Source organism: Tigriopus californicus, chromosome 7, assembly GCF_007210705.1.
Source record: "Tigriopus californicus strain San Diego chromosome 7, Tcal_SD_v2.1, whole genome shotgun sequence".
NCBI classification, from domain to species: Eukaryota; Metazoa; Arthropoda; class Copepoda; order Harpacticoida; family Harpacticidae; genus Tigriopus; species Tigriopus californicus.
In genome coordinates, this window is record NC_081446.1 from 13,366,924 (window position 1) to 13,389,612 (window position 22,689).

A 22,689-nucleotide genomic window follows, 5' to 3' on the forward strand; every position below is an offset into this window, starting at 1 on the left:
TGGTAACAAGAGTAAGTTTAATATTTACGCTTAAGATAAAAGGCGATTGAGTGAATAGCCCAGATCCAGATTGATTTTCACCGCTGGTTCGAGATAACACGCGGTATTAAGACATTCTAAAAAATCATGCTTATCCGTAATGATTCGAGCCGTTTTCATAAATACCTCTCGCGGCAGAAAGGTGGCTAAGACATTTGGCGTTTTGGCTTTGCTGTCAGATGACAGATGTCAATTTTTTTTAATCTTTTTATTTGAAAATCGCCTCACGAGATATGGGACAACCAACGAGTAGGATTAAATTTTGTTTCAACTTTAGATTGTTTCGATGTGGCCAAATGGCAATTTGTTATAAGTGAACATTGTTTTTTTTTTTGGTGACCCCGTTTTCGAATTGTCTTGTCAATACAATTTATGAAGCGTTTTTTCAACATCTAAGCTTCGAAGCATTGAATGGCGAAAGAAAGGACAAAACTTAATACTTCGATACCTTTTAAGGACATTCACTGAACCTCTTAAAGCCGAATCATGTTTTCTTGAAACACCTCGCTCTTCCATTCGAACGTTACACTTGTCCGTTTTTTACCGCTCATGTAATTTTTTTGTAGAAATGCATTTGTATGCCAGTAGTTTCGTCTTTGAAAAGGTATTTGCTTCTAAACTAATGGAGGGAATATGAGAGAAACAGAAACTTGTATTCGTCCAAGAAAACTTAATACCATTCGATTGAAATACAGGGCAATATTTTTCTGATAACGTTAGTTTAATTTGTCCAGGGTTTTGGTATGACTGCATTCAAATTTCCAATAAACTAGAGGTGAAAATAGCTTTCAAAGAGGTAGACTTTTCATCCCAGTTATGCTCGATTTTTCCCCTTTAACTAGTATTGTCTACCTCTACTCTACGACTTAGGACTTAGGACATCTTCACTCTTTATTCATCTTCTTTAATGCTACCGCAATAATGAGTTGATGTTGGAAAAACTCATTGTTGCCAGTCGATCACGACAAATGTTTAATGATTCTGGTCGTGAACGTCCAGCCTAATTATCATTTCTGACCTGGTATTGCTGAAGTAGATTGTTGTTCTCCCAACAAGCGATGCCTTGCTAAGTTGGCGTTGTGACCCTTGATTAGGTATCACCAGCATGATCTAGGTATGATGATTGAATAGATCTGTCTAAATCTGGATTATGAGGAACTCAGTCTAAGTTGTAAAACCTACATAACATTTGAGTTTTGGGCCAGCTCTGGGTTAGCTACAAATCCTTGTGACGATTTAATCTGAAAGGAGACTCCATACAAAGGAACATCATAAAAGTAATTGGTCTTTACTAGCAACGATTCTTGTCTCTGATTTCTGATGTCATTCATATGTATTTTGAAAGTGGACTCTGAGTTGTTTCGACTCGGAATGGGCCGATTTTTGGGGGGAAAACGTTGGGTAAGAATATTTTGTTGACTGTATTTAGTGTAGGGCTAATCAGAGTCATTGGTACGGCTCCTCAGACTCGAGCCAATTTTCTACAGATTCTGAAAGACTTGAGTCTTTTACCAGGACTTGAACGACTTTGCTTCTGAGTATTACTGATTTTTGATCAAATCTTTCAGATATGTTGCTATTCTCGTTCCATTTTTGGCCTATCAATAATATAAAGTTCACATGTTCACTCAAAATTAGCATCTTCGTCTTGAGACTATTTCAATTACAAACAAAGGAGCTCTCTGACTCATCTTAATTACAAAGACTTGAGAATCAGTCTCATACATCGAAAACTCGCGAGTCAATTCTAAATTATTTTTGTTTCAGCGACGAAAAAACTTGTGTAACTCGAGGAATTGCCAATGCACTCGTTTAAACCTTTTATCTAGCTGCAGTGTTGCCCCTATGTAAAGATTTAGTTAGCTATGCGCCTTTGCAATTCAATTCGCCAACTAGGCGGTCAAAACGTTTTTCAACAAAAACACAGGCCCATCAGCATAACTCGTAGAGATTGTGGGGAGGCCTCTAAAAAGAGCGGATCCAAACGATGCATGTTGGCGATGCCTCAAGCCAGTTAGTCTTTGCTCTGCCGCATACAGCAAGGATTGCAAAATGCTTCGAGGTATTAGGTCCATCAGAGCACGGACAAACTTCGTGGACCAGAGCTCAATAGTCGAACAAAAGCCTTGCTTTGCTCATTCCAGCACTTCTTTGCCGGCACTTTTATTCGATGGATTCCATTCCTTCATATGGCTTTTTATGGGTCTTGATTTGCTTTCGAAAACGGGACATTATGTCAACCAAAGGTGATTGGAACACGGATGAACATGGTTGACTATAGACTCGATAGAACGCAGTTGTCATGTTCGCCCAGTTCCTTGAAACTCCTGCTACCCTATGCATATACATATGATACTTCAAGCGGTAGCTTTGCATCTTTGGATCAGGAAGGAGGCTGCACGCAGAAGGCTGTCTGTCCAGGATTGTTTTGTACGAACTCTCCCCTTAAAAGTACGAATTCCAAGCACCCGTACAGTACTTTTGCCTCGGAAGCACTCCAACATGCTTGGGCCTGGGAGAAGAAAGCCTCGTCGGCTTTCTTCCCAAGGCTCAGTTCGTCTCACGTATCCCTTGAATAGCTTAATCCACTTCCAACCAACATAATGCGAAACCATATGAGTTCAAGGTCTTGTTTAAGTTGAACCAACACAAGTGCTTTGAAATTAGATTTGCCATGCTAATGTCATCAGATATCTGCAATTCGCATCTCGGTTCCCAGAGCTAATCTTATCATACTCTAGCACGTATGTACACATGGCCTCTCTTGTCAGGCCTAACTGTTGGATGGATTGGTTGACAAACTGGATATTGTTGTCTGCACGTTGTCATGGCGGGTCGGTACCGCAGAAAAACACCAGTCTGAATCCACTTGGTACGTTATACCATAGGGATGACTTACCACAGGATGGGAAATGGCGGTAAGGGACTTTTCACAATGGCCCTTGAGATGACCCTAGAGATGGCTATAATTTTATAGCGGTGGGCAATAACTTACTCGGAAATGGACAGCGGGTAACGCAAATTTATGAGAAAGTATGGCACTTTGCGTAAGTTTAGGTTAAATGATGCTTACCTGAGCCTTAGATTGAAAAAAATATTTCATTGCATGAAGATTTATTAACCAAAAGTAGTCTTAAAAGATAAAATCTTGGCATCAAATTAAATCAGAATCATACCTTAACAACCGATTTTAATAAGTCCAGCTATTCTTCATTAGCAACAGTACAAGGCCACCACAAGTTTTTGAAATTTGGACATAATCAATCACTCTAATTGTGACATTAGCGTTTATGCCTGTTATGTGTATCAAAAGCCTTTAAAAATCTCAACTTTTATACTATGAAGATAATAAAGGACCCACAAATCATACACAACTACTCGTCAAGCCGTAAAAAATAAACCGAGTCGTTCATTGACTCTCTACAGCCATATCCATCAGACGCTCGCCAAAAGACTTGGGCTTCTGTGGATATTCAAGCCCTCCGATTGCTGCACATTTTCCTATCGTTGTCGTGTTGCTGTAACCATTGTCATCCGGTATACAGATGATCCTGGTGATGAAGTTGATACACTCGCCAAAACTGAGTTCCGTACCGCATCGGAAGCCAACCTGACCCTAACAATCAGTTGGTTGTTCTCTCAAAAGTTCTTATTACTGTCAATGTTAGGCATCAGATACACAGGGTTCCTCTACTATGAAAAGGCATGATGACGCAAGTGGTGCATCAGGAGAATGAGTTTTAATAGGATATCACACGTGCGTTCGAACGTTACATCTCTTGAAAGTTTGTTTTTTTTGTTGAACCGCGCTCAAAAGGTTGATATATGATGGGTTTTCGTTGACTTGATTGCTCTTGCTTTTCAGAAGTAACAATGATGACTTATCTTGACAATCTAAACCACGACAATTCCACTCATATCCCTCACAGAGCACCAAATCACCGTTAGTGCAAAAATCAACTCGTTATTAAACGAGAATGCGGGCAACTTCTCGAAAACAAAAGCGTTAAATACTTCTTCGCATTGCCTCAGACACGTGCATCACACACGTTTGAAGTCGGTCCTTTGAAAATAGCATCCCTGTCCTGGACTTTAGGCTGTGAAAAAAATATCGTCTCGATTGAATAAGACCATGCCTGTCCGAGCCATTCAGGCCTCCAACGAGTCCTGTTCTCAGAGTTTTTGGCTAGCGCCCTCGAGTCCGACCCGCCTGAGCACATGAACGAATGCCACAGAAATAGAGAGGCCGCGTCCATAGATTGAGCAAGGATTGAGCATGAGAGAGAGAGAGCGAGAGCGTCCACCAACGACGACGAGGACGTTACGCGAACTCCTCCATCCACGACGTACTGAGACGGAGACAGATTCCTCGTCCGTCAAGTTGGACCAGGCAGAGGCCAAGTTCAATTCAGTGAAGGGCCTCACTTTTTCTTGTCAAACCAAACTCCAGCCGGAACCAGAGGGATCCAGTGAGAGGCTAGTTGTTGCGGTGGAGTCAAGGTCCTTCGAGCATTTGGGATTCTTCCATTTTCCAAGTGTGTAAAAGGAGGTCGACCTGGATCATTGCCGAAGAAACCCTTGTCATTTTGCCCATAGAAAAATAGCTCAGGACTACCGTGGGCCACGACTGCTACCACCACAACTACCTCAATCTCGTCTTCTAGGGCCAGCAACAGACGAATAATGTGAGAGTGTTCAGATCGTCGAGACTGAACAGGCAGCTTGTCAAACTCGAACCTGCACTAAATACAAAGTAACTACGTTCCCTGTACATCAGTCGGACCAGAATCCCCGCTGCCGATCGCGTAGTGCGGGTTGTGGGCGAATGTGAGACATGTGAGGGCTGGGAACAAAACAAGTTTTGCCTCTGAACACACGAATCTTCATCGTGTGTTGAAGAGACAGAGAGAGAGAGAGAGATGGAGTGAAAGAAAGAAAGAAAAAGAGGGAGAAAAGGAAGAAATAAAATCACATGTGAGGCACCACTCTCTCATAAAGGCCAATTTCGTTCCGGACAGCCAGGCTGTGTCTTCCATTGCCCTTCGCGAACCTCAATTTTGTGTTTGATCCGTGATGTGATACAAAGAGTTCTGTGGGATGCTAAAATAGCCCATAGGTGAAAAAGTGTTCTCATGGATGTTGGAGGTTCCTTGACCATGTCGTCTCTACCCAGTCCCCCAATCTTGGGCAATGGCCTCGGAGACTGTTCGAGCCAAGCTCGAAAACCTGGAGGAAAACGCTCGAATCCCAATGCGTCAAACCCAGCCAAACCTCGAAAGCCGAGGAAACGATACATCCGGATTGTGGCGTGTTCGGTGTGCGGAGATATTGCCAATGACCACGTCCATTACGGAGCAATTGCCTGCTATTCTTGCCGAGCATTCTTCCGTAGATCTGTCAGTAACGAGGCTCATTATGAGTGCTCTAGAAATAGTAAATGCCCCGTCACAAAGGAGACCCGAAAACATTGTCAGAGCTGCCGCTTCAAAAAGTGCATCGATATCGGCATGAAGCCTTCCTGGGTGATGACAGAGGATGAGCGGAAAGACAACCGAGCCAAGATCTTAAAGAAGAAAATGGAGCTCCGCAAGGGCCTCCGACGGTCATCCGACTCGAGGACATCGATCTCGTCAGATTGTGCCAAGAATCCGGAGCACGACGATGCCAATCTTTCACCGGAGAGTGAATTTATGCCCGACCAGACGTTCAAAAGTGAAGATGATACCGAAGACGAGAGTATTGCTTCCGAGATCAGTGGCCAAGAGAGGAAGGAGATCATTCCCTACGGCCTTCAAATGGGCTATGAGCATTGGGATCCCCGTGGGAATGAAACTACGTTACAAAGCATCCCCACTCTCGATGAGAAGACCTTCCTCGATGATCTAGTCTTGAAAGAAGCCGCCTGTCGAAGAGAAATTCCCATCAGACATGAAACCCTAATCAAATTCATGGACAGTGCAAAACATGGAACCATCATTCCATACGACGCTTGTGTCGATGGCTTCAGTACTTGTGTCCAAAGAATTTCCAAATTCATGAGCAGACTGGACTTCTTTTCATCCCTCATGTGGAGTGACCAACAGATCCTTCTCCGATGCAACACGCACATGGTGGTAAGTTTGTTCATCCAGGGAGGTCTAAAGCAATATATGCTTACGCCCTATCAAAACAAGAATCAGGTCGGCCAAGATGTACTTTGGTCCAAATAAACATGGCGTAGTTGACAGTGGCCCAACAGCTTCCTCCATCCGGCGACTGTTGTGCTGATTCAGTGTTTTTCAATTGGATGGCAGTTCTTTTTTTAAGGCTTGACATCTATCGTCATAGCCTTATCTCTGTCCTAATTAAAGGCCTTTAAGCCCCTCAAAACGTGCAACTTTTCAAACTAGATCTATCTCGGTTCTCTCTAGCAATTCTCTTGTTCCGACCTCTTCAACGGCATTACATGAATTTATCTCTGGCTTACTGAATTGCATTCTCAGCTTTTGTGATACAACGGGCACGTGAGGGACCTATCTGAGCATACTGTACGTGCCCACATCACCTTAAGCTATAGCACGTAATCTAATCCGGTAAAATCCATTACCGATACCTCTCATAACTAACACGATTCGGGTCTACATACATCCAGACTATTTGGAATGGTGTATTCTACGTAGGTCTGCTTCCGATTTCTCCTTATGGCAATGTTTCTCTTTCCATCAGGTCAACCTGAAGTCGGCGCGGATGTTAAAACCGACGAACAGCCTTCAAGGACAGCTATGTTTGACCAATGGCACCCAGCCCAACCAAGCCATATCAGCCTCTCCAAACCGGTTGACGTACTCGCAGTTTTTTAACTCCCCTTGGTGTTGCAGTGCGGACAAAGAAGAAGAGTACAAGAACCTCATGGATGAGCTGTTCAACCTCGACATGGACGATATCACTTCGGTTCTCATGATGATCATGACCATGCTCGCTCCGCCATCGGAAGAGCTCATTCAATCGAATCAGGTGTCCTCAAGACGAAGCTATTTCTCCCAACTCCTCTACAAACACCTCTTTTCTGTCAAAGGCGACCAATTAGGTCGAGTCTCGTTCCAGAAATGTACACAATTTCTGGATAAGCTTCGAGAGATGGCCCATATTTTAAAGCAAGAGCGACTGCTTTTGTAAGAGATCGTCGTCATCACTAGGTTGAAGTTTGTTAGTGTGTAATGAAATTTCGATGGAATGGAAGAAGCTTATGTTCATGGTATTTCATAACAGATACATGTTTCTGTTGCCCAAACTTCCGTTTCTTGCAAAAGTCAACAACCCGATCAATTAATTACCTCTAATTCTATTCAAATGGGCTATTGCCCAAACGAAAACTCTTCGCTTGTTTGAAGCCCTCTGTGGGGCAAACGGGGTAACGTCTGAAAGACTCGTAGGACTAATAGAGCGACATCTTTTGTTAACACAGGGCATTCTTTCTTTCGAATGTCGGAAATGCTGGAAGAAGTGAAACCATGATTCGTTTCAATTCAATTCAGACACTCGCTAGTCTCAAAAAGAGACGTTTTCCCACTTTCTCTTTAATATTTTATGGCTTTCTATGACTTTATTTCGTTTTAGCGGAGTTTAGTCATGCAAGGGTGTACTGCCCTCTATTGATCAAGAGACAAAAGGCTCCGTTTGAAAAGCTGAGCAAACTCTTGAGTGCTTGCCTAGAACAGAAACCATTAGGTGCCACCTCCGCACCATTGACCCCGTCTCAGTTCAAATGTTCACGTGTGTAGCCCTTGATTTCATACTCGCACACGTATTCGATCAAATTGTTGCAAATTTATATCTAATTTTTAATTCATGCAAATTGCTACCCAAATTTTTGCTGTTGTTTTACACCAACCACTTCCCACACTATTCTCAAAATGTGATGCATACATGATCTCGATTGGAGATTGTCCTTCCCCACTAGTCACGTTTTTCCAGTCTGGAGAGATAGATTCATGTTTGCTTTAAAACTGCAAGATTTGAAAATCGAACAAAATATTCCACCCAGCAGGCTCAATTGTAAAGTGAAGGACATCAGCAAAGAGTCCACTTTCCTTCTTGCTGCATCGCAATACCTCTATTAGCGAGAGATTTTCAGATATTTTTGTACTGACACCACCTCATGAACTCAAGAAGCTGAACCTATCTACCCCTACACTAGATGGCGTTGTGAAGAGAGGTACCAACCTGTCGTTTTTGCACCCCTGATAAATGTGTCGAAACCGAAACTAGTTTTGTGTGATGATAAATACAATACAAGGACCCTATATATTCACCCCTCCCTCCCCCTTAGAACTCCCTCAACACGAACATTTCGTGTCATTTGAATCCATCGAGTTGCTCAATGTCCAGCATAAACCACGCATACACCTCAAAAAATGTTATAGTTTATTTTGTGATTATTCATGTTATATACGATATCGTGTTTCAACAACCTTCGTGCATATTATAGAGTCTTTTTAAAGAAAATATAAAAAATATTTCCCAAGTAGAATCTCTGGATTTTGGTCATACAACACCCTCGGGAACCATTAAACAGAAAACGTGCATTCGTGCTCTTGGAATTGGAAGAAGTAGTTCTGATCGTCAGCAGATCAATTTCTTTTGTCAACGAAAAAGCTCCAAATGTGCTCGTTTTTTCATACACAATGGAAACGTGACCTCTTTTCGACTACGTACGTTGTTTGGGTTCTGCACCGTACCGTTTAAACAAAGGCGACTAATTACCGTATCGATTGGCATACGACTACAAAATATTTTGGAGATCGGTGTTTGTCCACAGAAATCGCCGGTAGTCTGATGTACGACCGTCACAATAACAGCTTTGACTACAAATAGCTGATTTCATGAAAAGTTTATTGAAGGAACTACAACATCTTAGGAATTATGGTGGAAAAATTTATTCACTCATTTCAAAGTTATCTGTCTTTTCACGTCCGACAGAGTGGAAATCGAGCACAAGGTTGGAACCATGGCCTTGGCATGGTGGACCAAATACTAGAGAGCTGACTGGGTGGATTCCACTCACTATTGGCTTTATCTTTTTCTTCCAAAACCAATGGAAGCAAGGTCTGATATCTGAAATGAAGCGATACCAATTCAATCCATTACCTTTAGGCTAAGCTTCTTTTTGAGCGAGCAGAACCATCGCACTTCAAATCAGCCACATGTGTGCGAGGTTGCACTTGTGGAACGTAGGCCTTGTGAGGATCACTTCTCCACAAAATGTTTTGACAAAATGTCATTCCACTTACATCTCATTGTCCTCGGGCAATGGGTTCTGCTCGCTTGGATCAACATTTTTATCGTATATTAAAGGTTGAGTTAAGTTCAAGACATCGGGGCCAAAACAAGGGCAGATCTCACCGCAATGACCTTGGCTGTTGAGGCGAGGCTGATGAAAATAAGCCTTGAAGGCACGACCGTCTGAAATATACGGGAATGTAAACACATATGAGTAGAAAGAACAGTATTTTTCTGGGCGAAAATCGTCCGCGCGCCTTTGCAAAGTCAAAAAGTACGAAGGATACAAAAGAGAAAGAAGAGTATTTTCTATTTTTGCTCTCTTTTTAAGCATGCACCTTGGGTTTCGTGAGTGAGACCATGGAGATAAATGCCGCAATAATGTCGAAACATACGGGTCTCCTTGGGAATGGCCTTCGGATTCGACAGAAGTTGGGAGTAGCTCTTTCCATCCAACTAGGATAAAGAAGAGATTATATCAGAAAACAGAACTACATACGCATATGAGACCACCGTTTATAAGGTGTCAAGAAACTGATGTCCCCTTCAGAAATTAGACGTTAAATTGGATGACTGATTTGATTAAATTGATTTTCTGGGATGAGTTTGGAATGTTTACTTGACCACGAGACCAAAAAGTAGTTGCAATGCTCTTGTTTGTAATTTAAACTCCCTTTTCTAGAATTCACCCAAATTAGCCTGTCAGACCAAAAGGTTGAATATCGACAATCCATCATATTTCCAAGCTTGTCAAGGACATTCATCTTGATAGCTCTTTCCCTTGACTATCCAAGAACGAAATTGCACCCTTGCAATGAATATGACTTTGAATGACCGGAAAAAAAATGCACTTAACGGGTTAAATGTGGTGTAATGTGTCAAGAGGACTGGTGGGGTCCTTAAATGTTAGTGGACAATTTCCCAAACCTATCCTCATAAAACTACTTCACAAGCCTCCAATTTTTAGAAACACTGGAGCAGTTATTAGTCTGCATCTAATTAGAGGAAGTACAAAACAAAGAGCGCAATTTTGGATAAAAAAAAACAAAGTTACGATATAAAGGGCCTTCTTTTTTACCTAACGTAACGTCTGTCTGGCGGTTTCAATTAATTGGGCAAAGAAGATTAGACCAAGCCTGCTAAATAAGCATGAGTTGCCAGGAACAATAATTATGCTAAAATACTAATACATGCTAGAAATGAATGTGGATCTGGCGGCATAACTGGCCTTTCTTTTAATGAGACTTGCTCACAAAATCAAAAAAAGAGTGTTCCGTCAGTCAGAATGAATCCCCTTTTTGAGCAGGAAAAATTGTAAAAACTGTACAGATTGAAACATTTCATGTCATCTTTTAATAATGCCCTTAAGCAAAATCAGACCAAAAAGTTAAGAAGACCTAATGATCTCACACCCCTAAACATAAAACAGAGGATATTTACATGTTTGAGATTGAACAAATGTCGTCGGTTTGCCCAATTTTTGGGTCATTTGTTTTGTAAACATGGCAAATGTAAACCTGCAAAAGAATGCCATTTCTGCAAAACACCCTTTTTGGCGCTGAAATCTTGTTTCTTAAATTCCTACATCACTACTCATTCATAACACAACATGATTGAGCCAATCCTCCTGATGGCTTGGTTGCCAGTGGACTTCTAAATAATGCTCCCCCACTGACAATGTCTCGCCATTGGTCACACTTGGGAACTTGGTTGAATTTTTGAATAAAATATAATAATACCAAACTCAGTTATTGATGTCATGGCCAAGCAGGGCTCCCAAATTCATCTGAACAATCAAATTAGTTATCTATGGATCATCAAAAGTTTCTCGACGGAACATCAATATCTTGACATCCTGTAGCCTCGAGAAACACCGCATCGTTTCCAACGATATTGTGGCGTGTCAAACTCAAACTTTTTCGTGGAGATCCTTGATTTGTTGCGAGTCATCTGCAGTCTTGATAACATTCAATATGGTGGGCAGAAAGTCGGTTAAAGTGGTCAATACGTTCGAGGAGGAGCCCTTGGGAATGACCTTTGGCCAACGAATGGCTGCAGGAACGCGAATAACACCTTCAAAGGCGCACATCATTTTTCCACCTGAATCAAAGGAAGCGTGGCGGGTGAAAAAAAGGGCACTCTTTGCACAAGCGCGATTTCTCGACGGGTTCATCATTTCTTAACTTACAGCCTCTTTTGGGGAACCAAAAGTTTCGGCTCAGAAACCTATGATCTCAAAATGGTTTGTAACGGTAAGTTATCTATACTTGTTGTCGCAAAGTAAACTAATGATCAGAAAGGCAGGATTGTAAGTCGAGATTCGAACTGGTTTTGTGACACACGCCAAAGAATTAGTTCTGAATTTTGCTCATTTGCATTGTTATCGTCAGAGAACAGTTTGATAGTAGAAATAGTCTGGTAGGTTTTATAACAATACCTGGATAGATGCCATTACTTCCACCTTTTGTGCCAATATCGATGTGGCTTCCATGATCGGAGGTAAAGTAAACTAGAGTGTTGTCTGCCACGTCCATTTCGTCGAGTTTATCGAGAATTTTTCCGATTGCGGCGTCCATCTCCAAGATACTGAATGAGAGAACAAAGCCGAAAATGTCATTAGTCCCGCACCAATCTAATCTGATCCCCAAGGAGTTGATTCCGACGTATCCCAAATTTAGAAATTTAATGCGCAATACTTCCTTTTTAGATTGTACGTGAGTTTCTTGAGTGCTATTTGCTCATAAACACAGGATTAATTATTCATTCACAGGAATTTCTGAGGTGGAACAATGACGAATATCAAGCTCATATCAAGTTATATTTAGAAGAAAAACATATATTCATACGCTGTATTTTAGTTCATTTTTAGCTGGCTTTAATGCATGTAATCACCTATTTCTGTCAACCACTACTTAAACCCTGGGCTAACAATATCTACCGATATTCATCCACGATGCTATTAGAATTGAAATCAAGTAGCTTTGATGTGGTTTTGATATCATTTTGGACCCACCTCCTCTTGAAAACAGTTGCCATTTTTCTAGAGTGCAACTTAATTCAAATAGAGAAGAAAGTCGATAAAGTTACATTTTTTCACAATACTGGCGATGAACAGTTTTGTGGTCCAGTACACGCATTTTCATCTGGATAGAGAGTAAGTAATTCATTTCTTTTGAAACCGATGTAACAAATAGAAGGAGACGGGTTGGTGTGGTGGTAAGCCCAGTCTCTTTCCTAATTCTTCGATCACACCCACATATGGAGAGCCATTCTGACATTGGATTAGCCACTGGTTAATGGGAAAAGTTCCATGGTAAGATAGGTAGCTTTGCTTGTCGGGAAAGTACGTCTCAACGACATTGGCCTCTATTCCTAAGAATTGCATTAGTAGCAGGGTCCTAGCATGGTTCTTTTCTATTCCACGACCCGCCTCAAGAGAAAAAGGTGCCGCTTATCCACGCCCACAGCAATAAGATAATTCCTTGATGTTTGATATAATTCATGCTTCACCAACAAACGGAACTGATCTTTACATAGGTGATGATTGAATGCATATTATGAGACTGAACTCTTTTTTCGGGGTTGAGTGCTCACTCTTATGGTCTACAAAAGCGGTGATCTATATGCTCTATCCTAAGATGGTCTGGACGAGATAGGATTGAGAGGAAATGGAAAGTTTCTATATGAACTGGATTAGATTGATTTTCCTCTGAAAGTGGGGCAAGTGTCAATTAGCTTGAAGGGCTCGATTCCAGTTGATTCACTTAAGATGCGACAGACCTGGCCTCAAAGTAGGACGGTTGACATTTGCACTTTGCGGTTTTGGAACAACGACGGGAATAATGAAATAGGTTGAACACGACATTCGTAATTATTTATGGCCTGAGTTGGACAAGTAAGTCCTTGGCCTTTCGAATATCGATCTCACCTATCGCCGTAGGGTCCAAAACGGCTTTTTCCTCGAAATCTCTTATTGGGAACCATAGGAGTGTGGACATTTGGAAAGGCAAAGTAAATCGCAAACGGATCCTCCGACTTGTGTACTTTGTCCAGGTAATCGAGAGTTTTATTGGACAACTGATCCACCAATTTTGGCAAGTCAATTGGCTGCTCATACACCTTCCGGTCCTCCATAACGACGCTGTTCAATAACTTTTCCATGTAAAAGCTTCGTCCCCACCTACGGAGAGTAAGCATTTAGTCAAAAGATGAAAACGATAATTGTACCTCTAAGCTATTAAGTACTTGCCAGGTATCCGTGTGAAATTGGAAGTGTTCCAAGAAGAACCACCCAATCATAAAGAACACAATGATGAACACCATCATTGTGTAGCCGAATTCCTTATTGTAGACGGCCAAAACCACCACAAAGGCCAAGAAGGCCGCCATCATACGATCGTGCAATGGATTGCCGGCTTGTCTCCATCCGGAATAAGTCAAGAACGGTGTGTTAAGCTCCATTCCATCCACTAGAGTAAATGGCAATCCAAAAAAGTACTGGAACCCATGGCCCAAAGGTCCATGATTCTGATCCCCTCGCCAGTCTTCATCCCATCCTAAATGCCATTTTCCTGGAAAAAATGGCAGGTTGAAGTGAAACAGGCTAGCTACATAAGTCGCTTCTCGTAAATCGGATCATGTTCTTGCCTAAAATTGGCTCCGAAACCTTATAAGAGGGGGGGGCAAATATTCAAATTTGGAACGTCATTGTGTCGCGTTCACTATTTTGAGAATTGCAATTCGTAACAAAGGATTAGCCACCGAATGAGGATTCATTGTCGAAAATAAATATTTGTTGGCTAATTCTTTGTACTTTTCTCTTGGATGGCGAGGGAAAGTTAAGCCCATTGGTATTGCGATGGAACCATTCTTACGGAGAACTTGAGAAGGACATCCTTACCAAATGCAGCAGTTTGATATCCAATATTTTGAAGCACGGTCGCCCACGTTGTTTCGTTGGAAGGAAGACCACTTCTAGCAGAAGTGTAAACAATCACTGGTGGAGTATTAACATCCCCTGTTAAACCTTCAATGAAACGTCTCAAATATTATACGTCATTCTGTTCATCATTTTAGTTTTTGTTTTTTTATAAGATTGCAAAGTGATCAGATGAGATACGAACGGTACTTTGTCTGATGAAACTTTTTAAGAGCATCTCCCAGCCTGGCTTTTACCCAAGTTTGAGGGCCAATTCTAAGGGGATTCTAAGGCTACCCTCAAGCCCTCGAGAATCCACATAAATTGGAACTATCAAGCCCCTTCGCTTCTCTTTCTCGGAATTCTTCATTTGAGCTCGAACAAGTGTTTGCATTCACATATTTCATTTTTTACTCTACATATCATCCCACCTGACGAGGTTGCCTTCAAGAGTCGTTTTGACCATGATACGAGTATTTCAAATAAAGACATCTCACCTGTGCGGAGCGGATATCTTCCTGTTAAGAAAGAGGCACGGCTGGGAGTGCAAACCGCAGATGCTGACATGTGGTGAGTTAGCTTTAGACCCTCATTGCACAATCTGTAAGCAATGAAATGTCCATGACGATTTCTAAAAATGATCTGAATCACAAATGTATGATTGATTCAATCTGCAGTCACCAACAAGTAAATCCCGAAAGTGGTGTACTTTACGTTGAAACACGGTTTTAAAGTGCTGACAATGCGATCTCTTGGAACAGTTATGTCATACAAGTAGCCTTTCTTTTGCAATACTAGTTAACCAAAATCGCCCGTTTGAAACGAAATAAGGAGGGATTAACACTCATTAATGAAAACCATCTTACGTACCGTAATCGATAATTAGAGCAAAAAGGAAATGGTTACCAACAAACAGCTTAATTGAATCTGACCAAATGTTCTTCAAATCATGAATAAAGCGAACGAAGGAACATTGGTTAACGTTATGGAAGGGACAGAGTCGTAAAAAAAGAGACAGGTGATGCAAGCTCAAACCTATCAATATTTGGAGTGGATATCGAGGAATTGCCGAAACAACCCACATCACCAATCCCGAGGTCGTCTGCCAACAAAACGAGGATATTGGGTCGCGTGATATCCTTGGAAGTCTGAGCCACTAAAAATTCTGACAGACAGATGAGAATCCCGCCCAGGATTGATCTCATGTCTTATGCTGAAAATAAGACACTAGAAGGTCAGGCTTGGTCTTTGGGCAATGGCGAGGCTGATACATTTTGGGTGGATGGTCGTTTCTGTATTTCGTTCTAAAGGCACGATGGAATGGATAAGTAGATGTATTTGGATATATAAATAGAGAAATATAATATTGTCAACAGATGCGCATAGATTGATACGGCCTCGTTTGGAATGTGTTCCCAAGTGAACAGACAAGTCTTTGAGACGGAAGTTGAAGCAGCATATGTATTACAAATGGTTTGAGAAAACTCTTGATAACAAAACATTCCTTAGGCTGATGATCTTCTCAATAGAATATAGGGACCAATGAGTGCCAGCCCGCCCACACAATAACAAATCTCAGGTCCCACCAACCAATACAAGGTACACGAGACCATAGGCCCCAAGGCTCTGCCCAGGGCCCCCAGGGATCGATAGACCCCCATAACGATGCCTTTCTGATTCGCATCGCCATAGGATGACACCAAGGTGGTCATACAAGGCACACAAACCGAAGTGGAAAGGGCATACAAAGCCAATCCCACGTAAAGGGTGAAAATATTGTAGGCAAACCCGACAATGGCAAAGGACGGAATGATAAGTAGAAGGCCATAAAGCACCATTTGTTTCTCCTTCCCTTGGGGAATTCGGCGAACGTATCCACCCTGGATAACAGCCATCAGTAGTCCAATGAACAGGAACATTTTGCCCTGATCCATGGAGTTGAATTTGAATCGGATGTGCGTGAGGAAAGTGAGCGTAAATTCCAGGCCCGAGTACAGAAAAAGGTAGAGGAAGTAGACTAGACCCAAGGTTTGGAGTGATTCGTGCTCCTTTTTGGGCAAATTCTTCAACGAGGCGAACTTGAAGAGGGACAACGGGTTGATGTACATGAATGCTTGAGCGATGGCTTGGTTAAAGTTCTTGAGCCTTTGTTTCTCGGGGAGCGTCTCCTCAAATTTCACGTACAGGAATATCAAGTCAAAAACACTCAGGGTCAGGGCACACAGGGCCGGATAGACATACCAAGCTCCGGTTCGTTCCTTGGCCCAAATGGAGAAAAAAGCTCCAATGATGGGTCCGAGGATGAAGCCCACTGAAAAGGCAATCCCAATTAGGGCCATCCCACGTCCTCGGGTTTTCGGCGTGGATTCATCAGTCACGATGGCAGTGGCTAAACTCACGTTGCCTTTGGATAATCCACCGATGATCCGAGCCAAGACGAATATGGAAAACGATCCCGCCATGGCCCATATTCCGTAAGACAGAGCGATCCCCGCTGTGCTGATGAGTAACAGCGGTCGTCGTCCGTAAAGATCACTCATCCCTCCAATGATGGGCGAGGCCAGGAATTGAAGCAAAGAGAACAGTGATCCGATGAATCCGCCGAAGAGCACCGTATTGAATTGCTCAGGAGCACCCAGCAACCTTTGGAAGAACTGGACCTGCCTCTCTAAGAACGGGTACAAACCATCCTTGTCGTTGCGACGGTAGAAATCGAGCAAGGCCGGGAATAGCGGGAGGATGAGAGTGAAAGCCAAAAGGTCGATGAGAAGACCCACGAAGATGACGATGGTCATACGAGAGGTGCCCTTGTCCTTGGCCTTGTCACCGCCCTCCGGGTAGATGGTGCCCTCCGGGTCATCCAAAACGGTTCCAGATCTCAACACAGTCATGACGAGGATACTGTTGATGTTTGTTCCAGGCACGATCCACTACCTGGCAAAGAGAACAGACGGGAAAGACATTGAAATCGGAGGCGACACCTGCAAGTTTCTAGTCAACGTGTTCCATTGAAAAGGTTGAAAAGGTTTACATCATCATGCAATGGGCCTGCATAACCAAGAGATTGGACAATCAGGTCTTTGTCATTACAGGTGTTATCTGTCTGAATCATGAAAGTGATTCAGACCGGTTCAAGTTACGATTCGTCATCAAGGCAAGCAAGCCGATTCGACGATGATTCAAGAATTTGAAAATAAGTGGGAGAGAGGTGTTCATGACTCTTCGGACGATGCTGGGCAGATGTATCAGTGACTTTGTGCTTTGTAAACGCATCAATGGCTACATATAAAACACGATTTGCCAATCCGAGCTCTAAAATTTACTACAAGTGTTGAGTTCATGGTACGTCATCATAACTCGATATCGATTATCCTTCTTTCCAGTCTCAAAACTTCAGAGCTACAACAACAATACGAAATAATAACTTATTCACAAGGAAGAGCAAAGATGAATTTGAATGCACATTAGAACTGGTCAAAAAGCTATCCCAAACAAATGTGCGTGATCGAGTTACCCATAGAACGCAAACCGCACATAAACAAACGCAACGTTACTCTGAAAAAAATACATTGATTGTAGACAAACATGCTTTTTAAGAGTCATAAAAGTGCATGGCGAGTCCGATTGAACTCAGGTGTTTTGCACAAATTTGGAAAAAATGGCCGGATTTTAGCTTCACAAATAGTTAAAAAATCAAAGGATTTGCATTAGCTAATAAGATATATATCCGGTGCGATTCAATTTCTGTTTTTCAGGCAGACGAGCTCGATCCATGGCTTTTAAATCATTGCCTTTCGCATATTAAATGGGGAAAACAGGCTTCATTATGGGCGTTTTCAATGCAAGCAACCTGACAAATAGAATCATAATAAAACAAATCCAGCAATCTCTTGCCATTCTTTAAATCGGGGAAAATGTAGTCTTTTGAATCGCCAATCCCTCTCAACAAACGGAATGACTTGATGTAAACTAATGGCATTGAAGCGATTTTGAAAACCTATAACAATAGCACAAAAAGCATGGCAGTACTGAACAAACATACAAAACGAGCACAATACAGATTGACAACAAACAATAACGAGAAACAGGATTGAAAAGACCTTTGACATTATTTTGAAAGTAACATTGGTACTCGACTGCATCCCTAACATCACACCTCGAAACCTCCATCCTCACATTGTATGAAATTAACAAACATCTATATAAGCCATGACATGGCACTGAGACAAAATAAGGGGAGGTCCAGCCTCAGCCTTATATGACTCTCGTCAATCTTTTTAATGTTGGAACACTCACTTGAATTGACAAGCCTCACAATACACAGGTGGTTGTAGTGCTAATAGCATGGGCAATGCATGAACAGACAGACCAGTAGCTGACTTTCCTTCCTTCATACGATGTTGTACTACATGTAGCAGTGAAGAGAGTGGTTGTTGTGGTGTGTACAGTGTGTAACGTGTGTAACTTCTGTACCGGGTGTACCGACTCACCGTTCCGTCACTTGAACGTGGAAAATCAGGGACACGTAACTGAGAATCAAAGCCAAATGAAGTTTAAATTTACCTTGTAGTGATTTTTTTATTACCTTTGATTCAATTGGAGATCAAAGTAGTCTGAAGAAGGCATTTTGTTGAGTAGCTAGGCACTTCACAGGGTGAAGTTTGGTGTAAGACAATTATAAAAACCGAGTTTGGCGAGGTTGTCGCGTATCAAACCCTGACAGCGGTTGCGTGATAGAGAATATATCTTTCTCCTGATGTGATCAAGAGGGCCGGCACAACTTGCATCCTGTAAATTTTGCAAATAAACTTGTACCTTCGGATTTTCTGCACATTGAGTGCATCTTCAAATTTTGTAACTTTTTAAAATTGTCTTTGATTCTTGATTAATAGAGAAGATTATACTGAGAAGGCATTTTGTTGAGTAGCTAGGCACCTCACAGATTGAAGTTTGGTGTAAGACAATTAGAAAAAACGAATTTGGTGCGGTTTTCGCCTATGAAACCCTGACCTGATTTTCCTCCTGATGTGACCAATGGGGCGGCCGCAACTTGCGTCCTGTAGATTTTGCAAATTTTTGCAAAAAACTTGTACCTCCGAGAATTTTCTGCAAATTAATTGCACCTTCAAATTTTGCAATTTTTTTTAAATTATCTTTGATTCAATTAGAGATATATGAAAGTATTCTGAAGAGGCATTTTGTTGAGTAGCTAGGCACCTCACAGATTGAAGTGTGGTGTAAGACAATTAGAAAAAAAACGAGTTTGGCGAGGTTGTCGCGTATCAAACCCTGACAGCGGTTGCGTGATATAGAATATATCTTTCTCCTGATGTGATCAAGAGTGCCGGCCACAACTTGCATCCTGTAAATTTTGCAAATAAACTTGTACCTCCGGATTTTCTGCACATTGAGTGCATCTTCAAATTCTGTAACTAGTCAAATGTATATAAACCAGTCTAGTCAGAAATACATGTCAGTCACAATTCACCATTGGGGATTTCAATGCAGTCTTGAGTCTCATGGACTGACGGCACATGTATGGGTGGTAAATAGGACAATCTACCATCAGATGCTTTTCTGCTTGAGTTGAATTTCCTGGCCTTCCATTAACTATTTGTGTCATGCACAGAGCTTGCTTTCACTACGGACTTTTATCACCAGATATCTTAAGATTGTACCCTACTCTGTGGATTTCAGAATTCAACTACTTTGATGCATTGCATTTCATGAAGCAAAAGTATGGTTCATTGTGTTAGTGGATGTAGAGGTGTACTGTTTCAACATTTTTCACACATAAATATGTGAGTGACGTGACATCCAAAGGTTTTTTCTCTTATGCGAACTTTAAGAGAAAGATGAAACACCCAGTTTGGCCTCTTGAGGTTGGTGGGGGAGCCATTAGTAATGTAGAGCTATGGCTAACATGCTAGGAGATCAGTTCTCTAGTGTGTTTTCAACCCTACTGAGCTTAGAAGCAACAACTCATAGCTCTGATAAGTTCTATTGAGATTGGCAAGGTCAGTCAAGTTGAGCATTTAGATGATCTTGTGCTACAGATCAAGATGCTTCAAAGGCCATCAGGGACTTGAGGTGTTAAGGTTCTCCTGGTCCTGATAGTGTGACATTTCAGCTTCTGATGAGATGCTCACTGGTTCTTGCTTCTTCTTATTTTGCAGTAGAGGATGCATTGCATCTTGGATCAGGGCAAGCTTCCATCCTTGTTGAAGTTGCCTCCATGCCTTGTAAATTGGCTCCTGTGCCTCATTGTATCCAAGAATAAATTTCCATGACAATTACAGATGCTGTTGCTACAACAACTTTGATTTGAAGCATGGAGGTCTCAATTTAACTGGAGATCTATGAAATTGTCGCCATATACCCGGTAGGCTTTGATCTCATTAAGAAATGGGTCTAAACGATGAATTAGGCCTTACCTGGATCGGTTTTCACCCTCCATCCTGTTTAAGAGGTTCCTGCTGATCATTTCCAGTCAATAAAGTCCAATTTTCACATATATTGTTGCTTATAATTCAAGATGATTGACATTGGAATTCCAAGATTGTGTAGTAGTTGGCCCCTTTTTCACTCTGTAGGGAATAAAACACATCTGATTCACTTTCATGGAGTGCTTGGATGTTTCTTGGCAACCACTCACATTAAAAATATTTTGGAACTTTATACGAATTCTTGTCACTTGTAATTTCTATTTGAACAAGTCAAATTTTCCGGTTCATCCATCTTGTCACCTGTTTACTTCAACTTAACTTGGACAGCTGAAAAACTTGAAGAATGAAAATGAATTTTTTGTGGCCCACATAATATCAGCAAAATAAAACTTAAAATGCATAATTATGTGAAAACGGGCTCAAGATGCAAAGATACAAGTAAAGGTCCAGGATGCAAAACGATTCAAATAAGGGTTCAGAATGTAAATAAATCTTATTTGCATAAGTTTGAGAACAATAGTGATCAACAGACTAGCCCTCTAGTGATCAATCTGTCTCTGGGCCCAAGTATCAAACCAGTACATCCCACTTTGATCTTTGTTTGGTTGTATGCGTCAGAAGGTGCTTTTTGACCTGACCAGAAAAAATGTCAGACAAGGACCCAACTTCCCAGTCATTGTTTGAAAGTTTGCGTTGCAGGCAGATGTGCTAATGATTAGGCAATATCAATCTTTAATTTTGGTAGTAATGACGATTGCCCATCTTGTAGCGTGAAGACAAGCCCCTGATAACCCAAGCAAGAAATTTAGCCGAGATATTTGATCAGTATTTCTGAATGATATTATTGTCTCCTTTAAGTAGCAGCTGAATGATAATATCGGCACAAATTTTCAAGAGGTCACTGGGGTATTTTTCACTACAGCAGAGTACTAAAAGATACATAGCGCAATATTAGACAAAAAAACGTTTCTTAGATTACAAAATGTCTAATTCAAAATAGAAAACTCTTATAGAGAAAAAATAAGTCCAGAAATTGCTTTTTATAAAAAGCAATATTTAAGCATGTTAGTGAGTAATACTGACATTTTATGAAAATACAATGCTAAATGAACCATTCCTTTATGGATTGATGAACTGGAACTCCAATTCCATACCGTAACAAAGAACTATAGGTCTCAAAAGAAGCTCATTTGTCAATGTTCCAATTACCCCTCGGGTAATCCATTCTCAGGGACAGTGTGATTCAGGAAGGTCGCAAAAAGCTCATAAAATTTTGTAATTTAGTTGCATCACAATGCATGTTGGTTGCCGAAAATTTGCCTCCGTGCCAAAACCAGGTACTCAGGTGTGTTTCTTTCAGTTGACAAACCTAAGAACATCTAGACAAATTAACTAGCAAAGAAACGGGACAAGGATGGCTTTGGTCACCCTCACAAAACATCTCTGTTTGGGCTTGGTTTGTTTTGGTCTGGGTTGATTTGCCCCAAACTCCATTCTGGATCCGAAGCTTGGCTCCAAGTCCATTTGAGATCAGCTTTGAAAATGAAGCGAGCTCGATCGGCCGGATCCTACCCCGTCCCCAGAGCGGTCTAGAGCGGGCCAGCTACTCCTCGTCCTCCTCTTTGACTTCGGATTCCGAGCCAGACCGGGAAATTGAGCCTGAACAACCCGACGTGAGTTAGGATTTTTGGGGGTAGATGAACAGTTCACTGTTCTGTTCTGGGATGTTGATGGTAAAGTACCGAATCGAACTGACCTTGAGTGACCTATGCCATCTTGTAGCGTGAAGACAAGCCCCTGATAACCCAAGCAAGAAATTTAGCCGAGATATTTGATCAGTATTTCTGAATGATATTATTGTCTCCTTTAAGTAGCAGCTGAATGATAATATCGGCACAAATTTTCAAGAGGTCACTGGGGTATTTTTCACTACAGCAGAGTACTAAAAGATACATAGCGCAATATTAGACAAAAAAACGTTTCTTAGATTACAAAATGTCTAATTCAAAATAAGAACATTCTGTAATA

The 22,689-nt window shown here is 41.6% G+C and overlaps 3 protein-coding genes across 4 annotated transcripts; 1 reads left to right on the forward strand and 2 right to left on the reverse strand.

Moving 5' to 3' along the window:
* Window positions 1-4,381: 4,381 nt before the first annotated feature.
* Window positions 4,382-8,548, forward strand: LOC131883504 (vitamin D3 receptor-like). Its single transcript, XM_059230988.1, has 2 exons — window positions 4,382-6,152; window positions 6,745-8,548. Exons 1-2 carry the CDS (start codon window positions 5,172-5,174, stop codon window positions 7,192-7,194), a joined length of 1,431 nt encoding a protein of 476 aa, XP_059086971.1. The 5' UTR covers window positions 4,382-5,171; the 3' UTR covers window positions 7,195-8,548.
* Window positions 8,549-8,938: 390 nt separating this feature from the next.
* On the reverse strand, window positions 8,939-15,430 carry LOC131883587 (arylsulfatase H-like). The gene is made up of 10 exons (XM_059231088.1): window positions 15,251-15,430; window positions 14,713-14,816; window positions 14,198-14,323; window positions 13,547-13,868; window positions 13,226-13,477; window positions 11,735-11,883; window positions 11,213-11,397; window positions 9,636-9,753; window positions 9,309-9,480; window positions 8,939-9,132 (listed from the first exon to the last, which is right to left on the reverse strand). Exons 1-10 carry the CDS (start codon window positions 15,418-15,420, stop codon window positions 8,985-8,987), a joined length of 1,746 nt encoding a protein of 581 aa, XP_059087071.1. The 5' UTR covers window positions 15,421-15,430; the 3' UTR covers window positions 8,939-8,984.
* On the reverse strand, window positions 15,430-18,815 carry LOC131883588 (major facilitator superfamily domain-containing protein 10-like). 2 transcript variants are annotated; one of them, XM_059231089.1, is made up of 2 exons: window positions 18,512-18,815; window positions 15,430-17,149 (listed from the first exon to the last, which is right to left on the reverse strand). In XM_059231089.1, exon 2 carries the CDS (start codon window positions 17,104-17,106, stop codon window positions 15,721-15,723), a length of 1,386 nt encoding a protein of 461 aa, XP_059087072.1. In that variant the 5' UTR covers window positions 17,107-17,149; window positions 18,512-18,815; the 3' UTR covers window positions 15,430-15,720. The 2 variants fall into 2 exon arrangements, with proteins under 2 accessions (XP_059087072.1, XP_059087074.1); XM_059231091.1 differs by lacking the exon at window positions 18,512-18,815 and adding an exon at window positions 17,247-17,721.
* Window positions 18,816-22,689: the final 3,874 nt, after the last annotated feature.

What these genes read in the sequence shown, in the direction of transcription:
- LOC131883504 (XM_059230988.1), top strand. Translation starts at nt 5,172, where the DNA reads ATGGATGTTGGAGGTTCCTTGACCATGTCGTCTCTACCCAGTCCCCCA. An exon ending in GATGCAACACGCACATGGTG is followed by an intron (nt 6,153 to 6,744) that starts GTAAGTTTGTTC and finishes TCTTTCCATCAG; the next exon opens with GTCAACCTGAAGTCGGCGCG.
- LOC131883587 (XM_059231088.1), bottom strand. Translation starts at nt 15,420, where the DNA reads ATGAGATCAATCCTGGGCGGGATTCTCATCTGTCTGTCAGAATTTTTA. An exon ending in CAATTTCACACGGATACCTG is followed by an intron (nt 13,478 to 13,546) that starts GCAAGTACTTAA and finishes TACTCTCCGTAG; the next exon opens with GTGGGGACGAAGCTTTTACA. An exon ending in AAGTAATGGCATCTATCCAG is followed by an intron (nt 11,398 to 11,734) that starts GTATTGTTATAA and finishes CCTTTGATTCAG; the next exon opens with GTGGAAAAATGATGTGCGCC.
- LOC131883588 (XM_059231089.1), bottom strand. Translation starts at nt 17,106, where the DNA reads ATGACTGTGTTGAGATCTGGAACCGTTTTGGATGACCCGGAGGGCACC.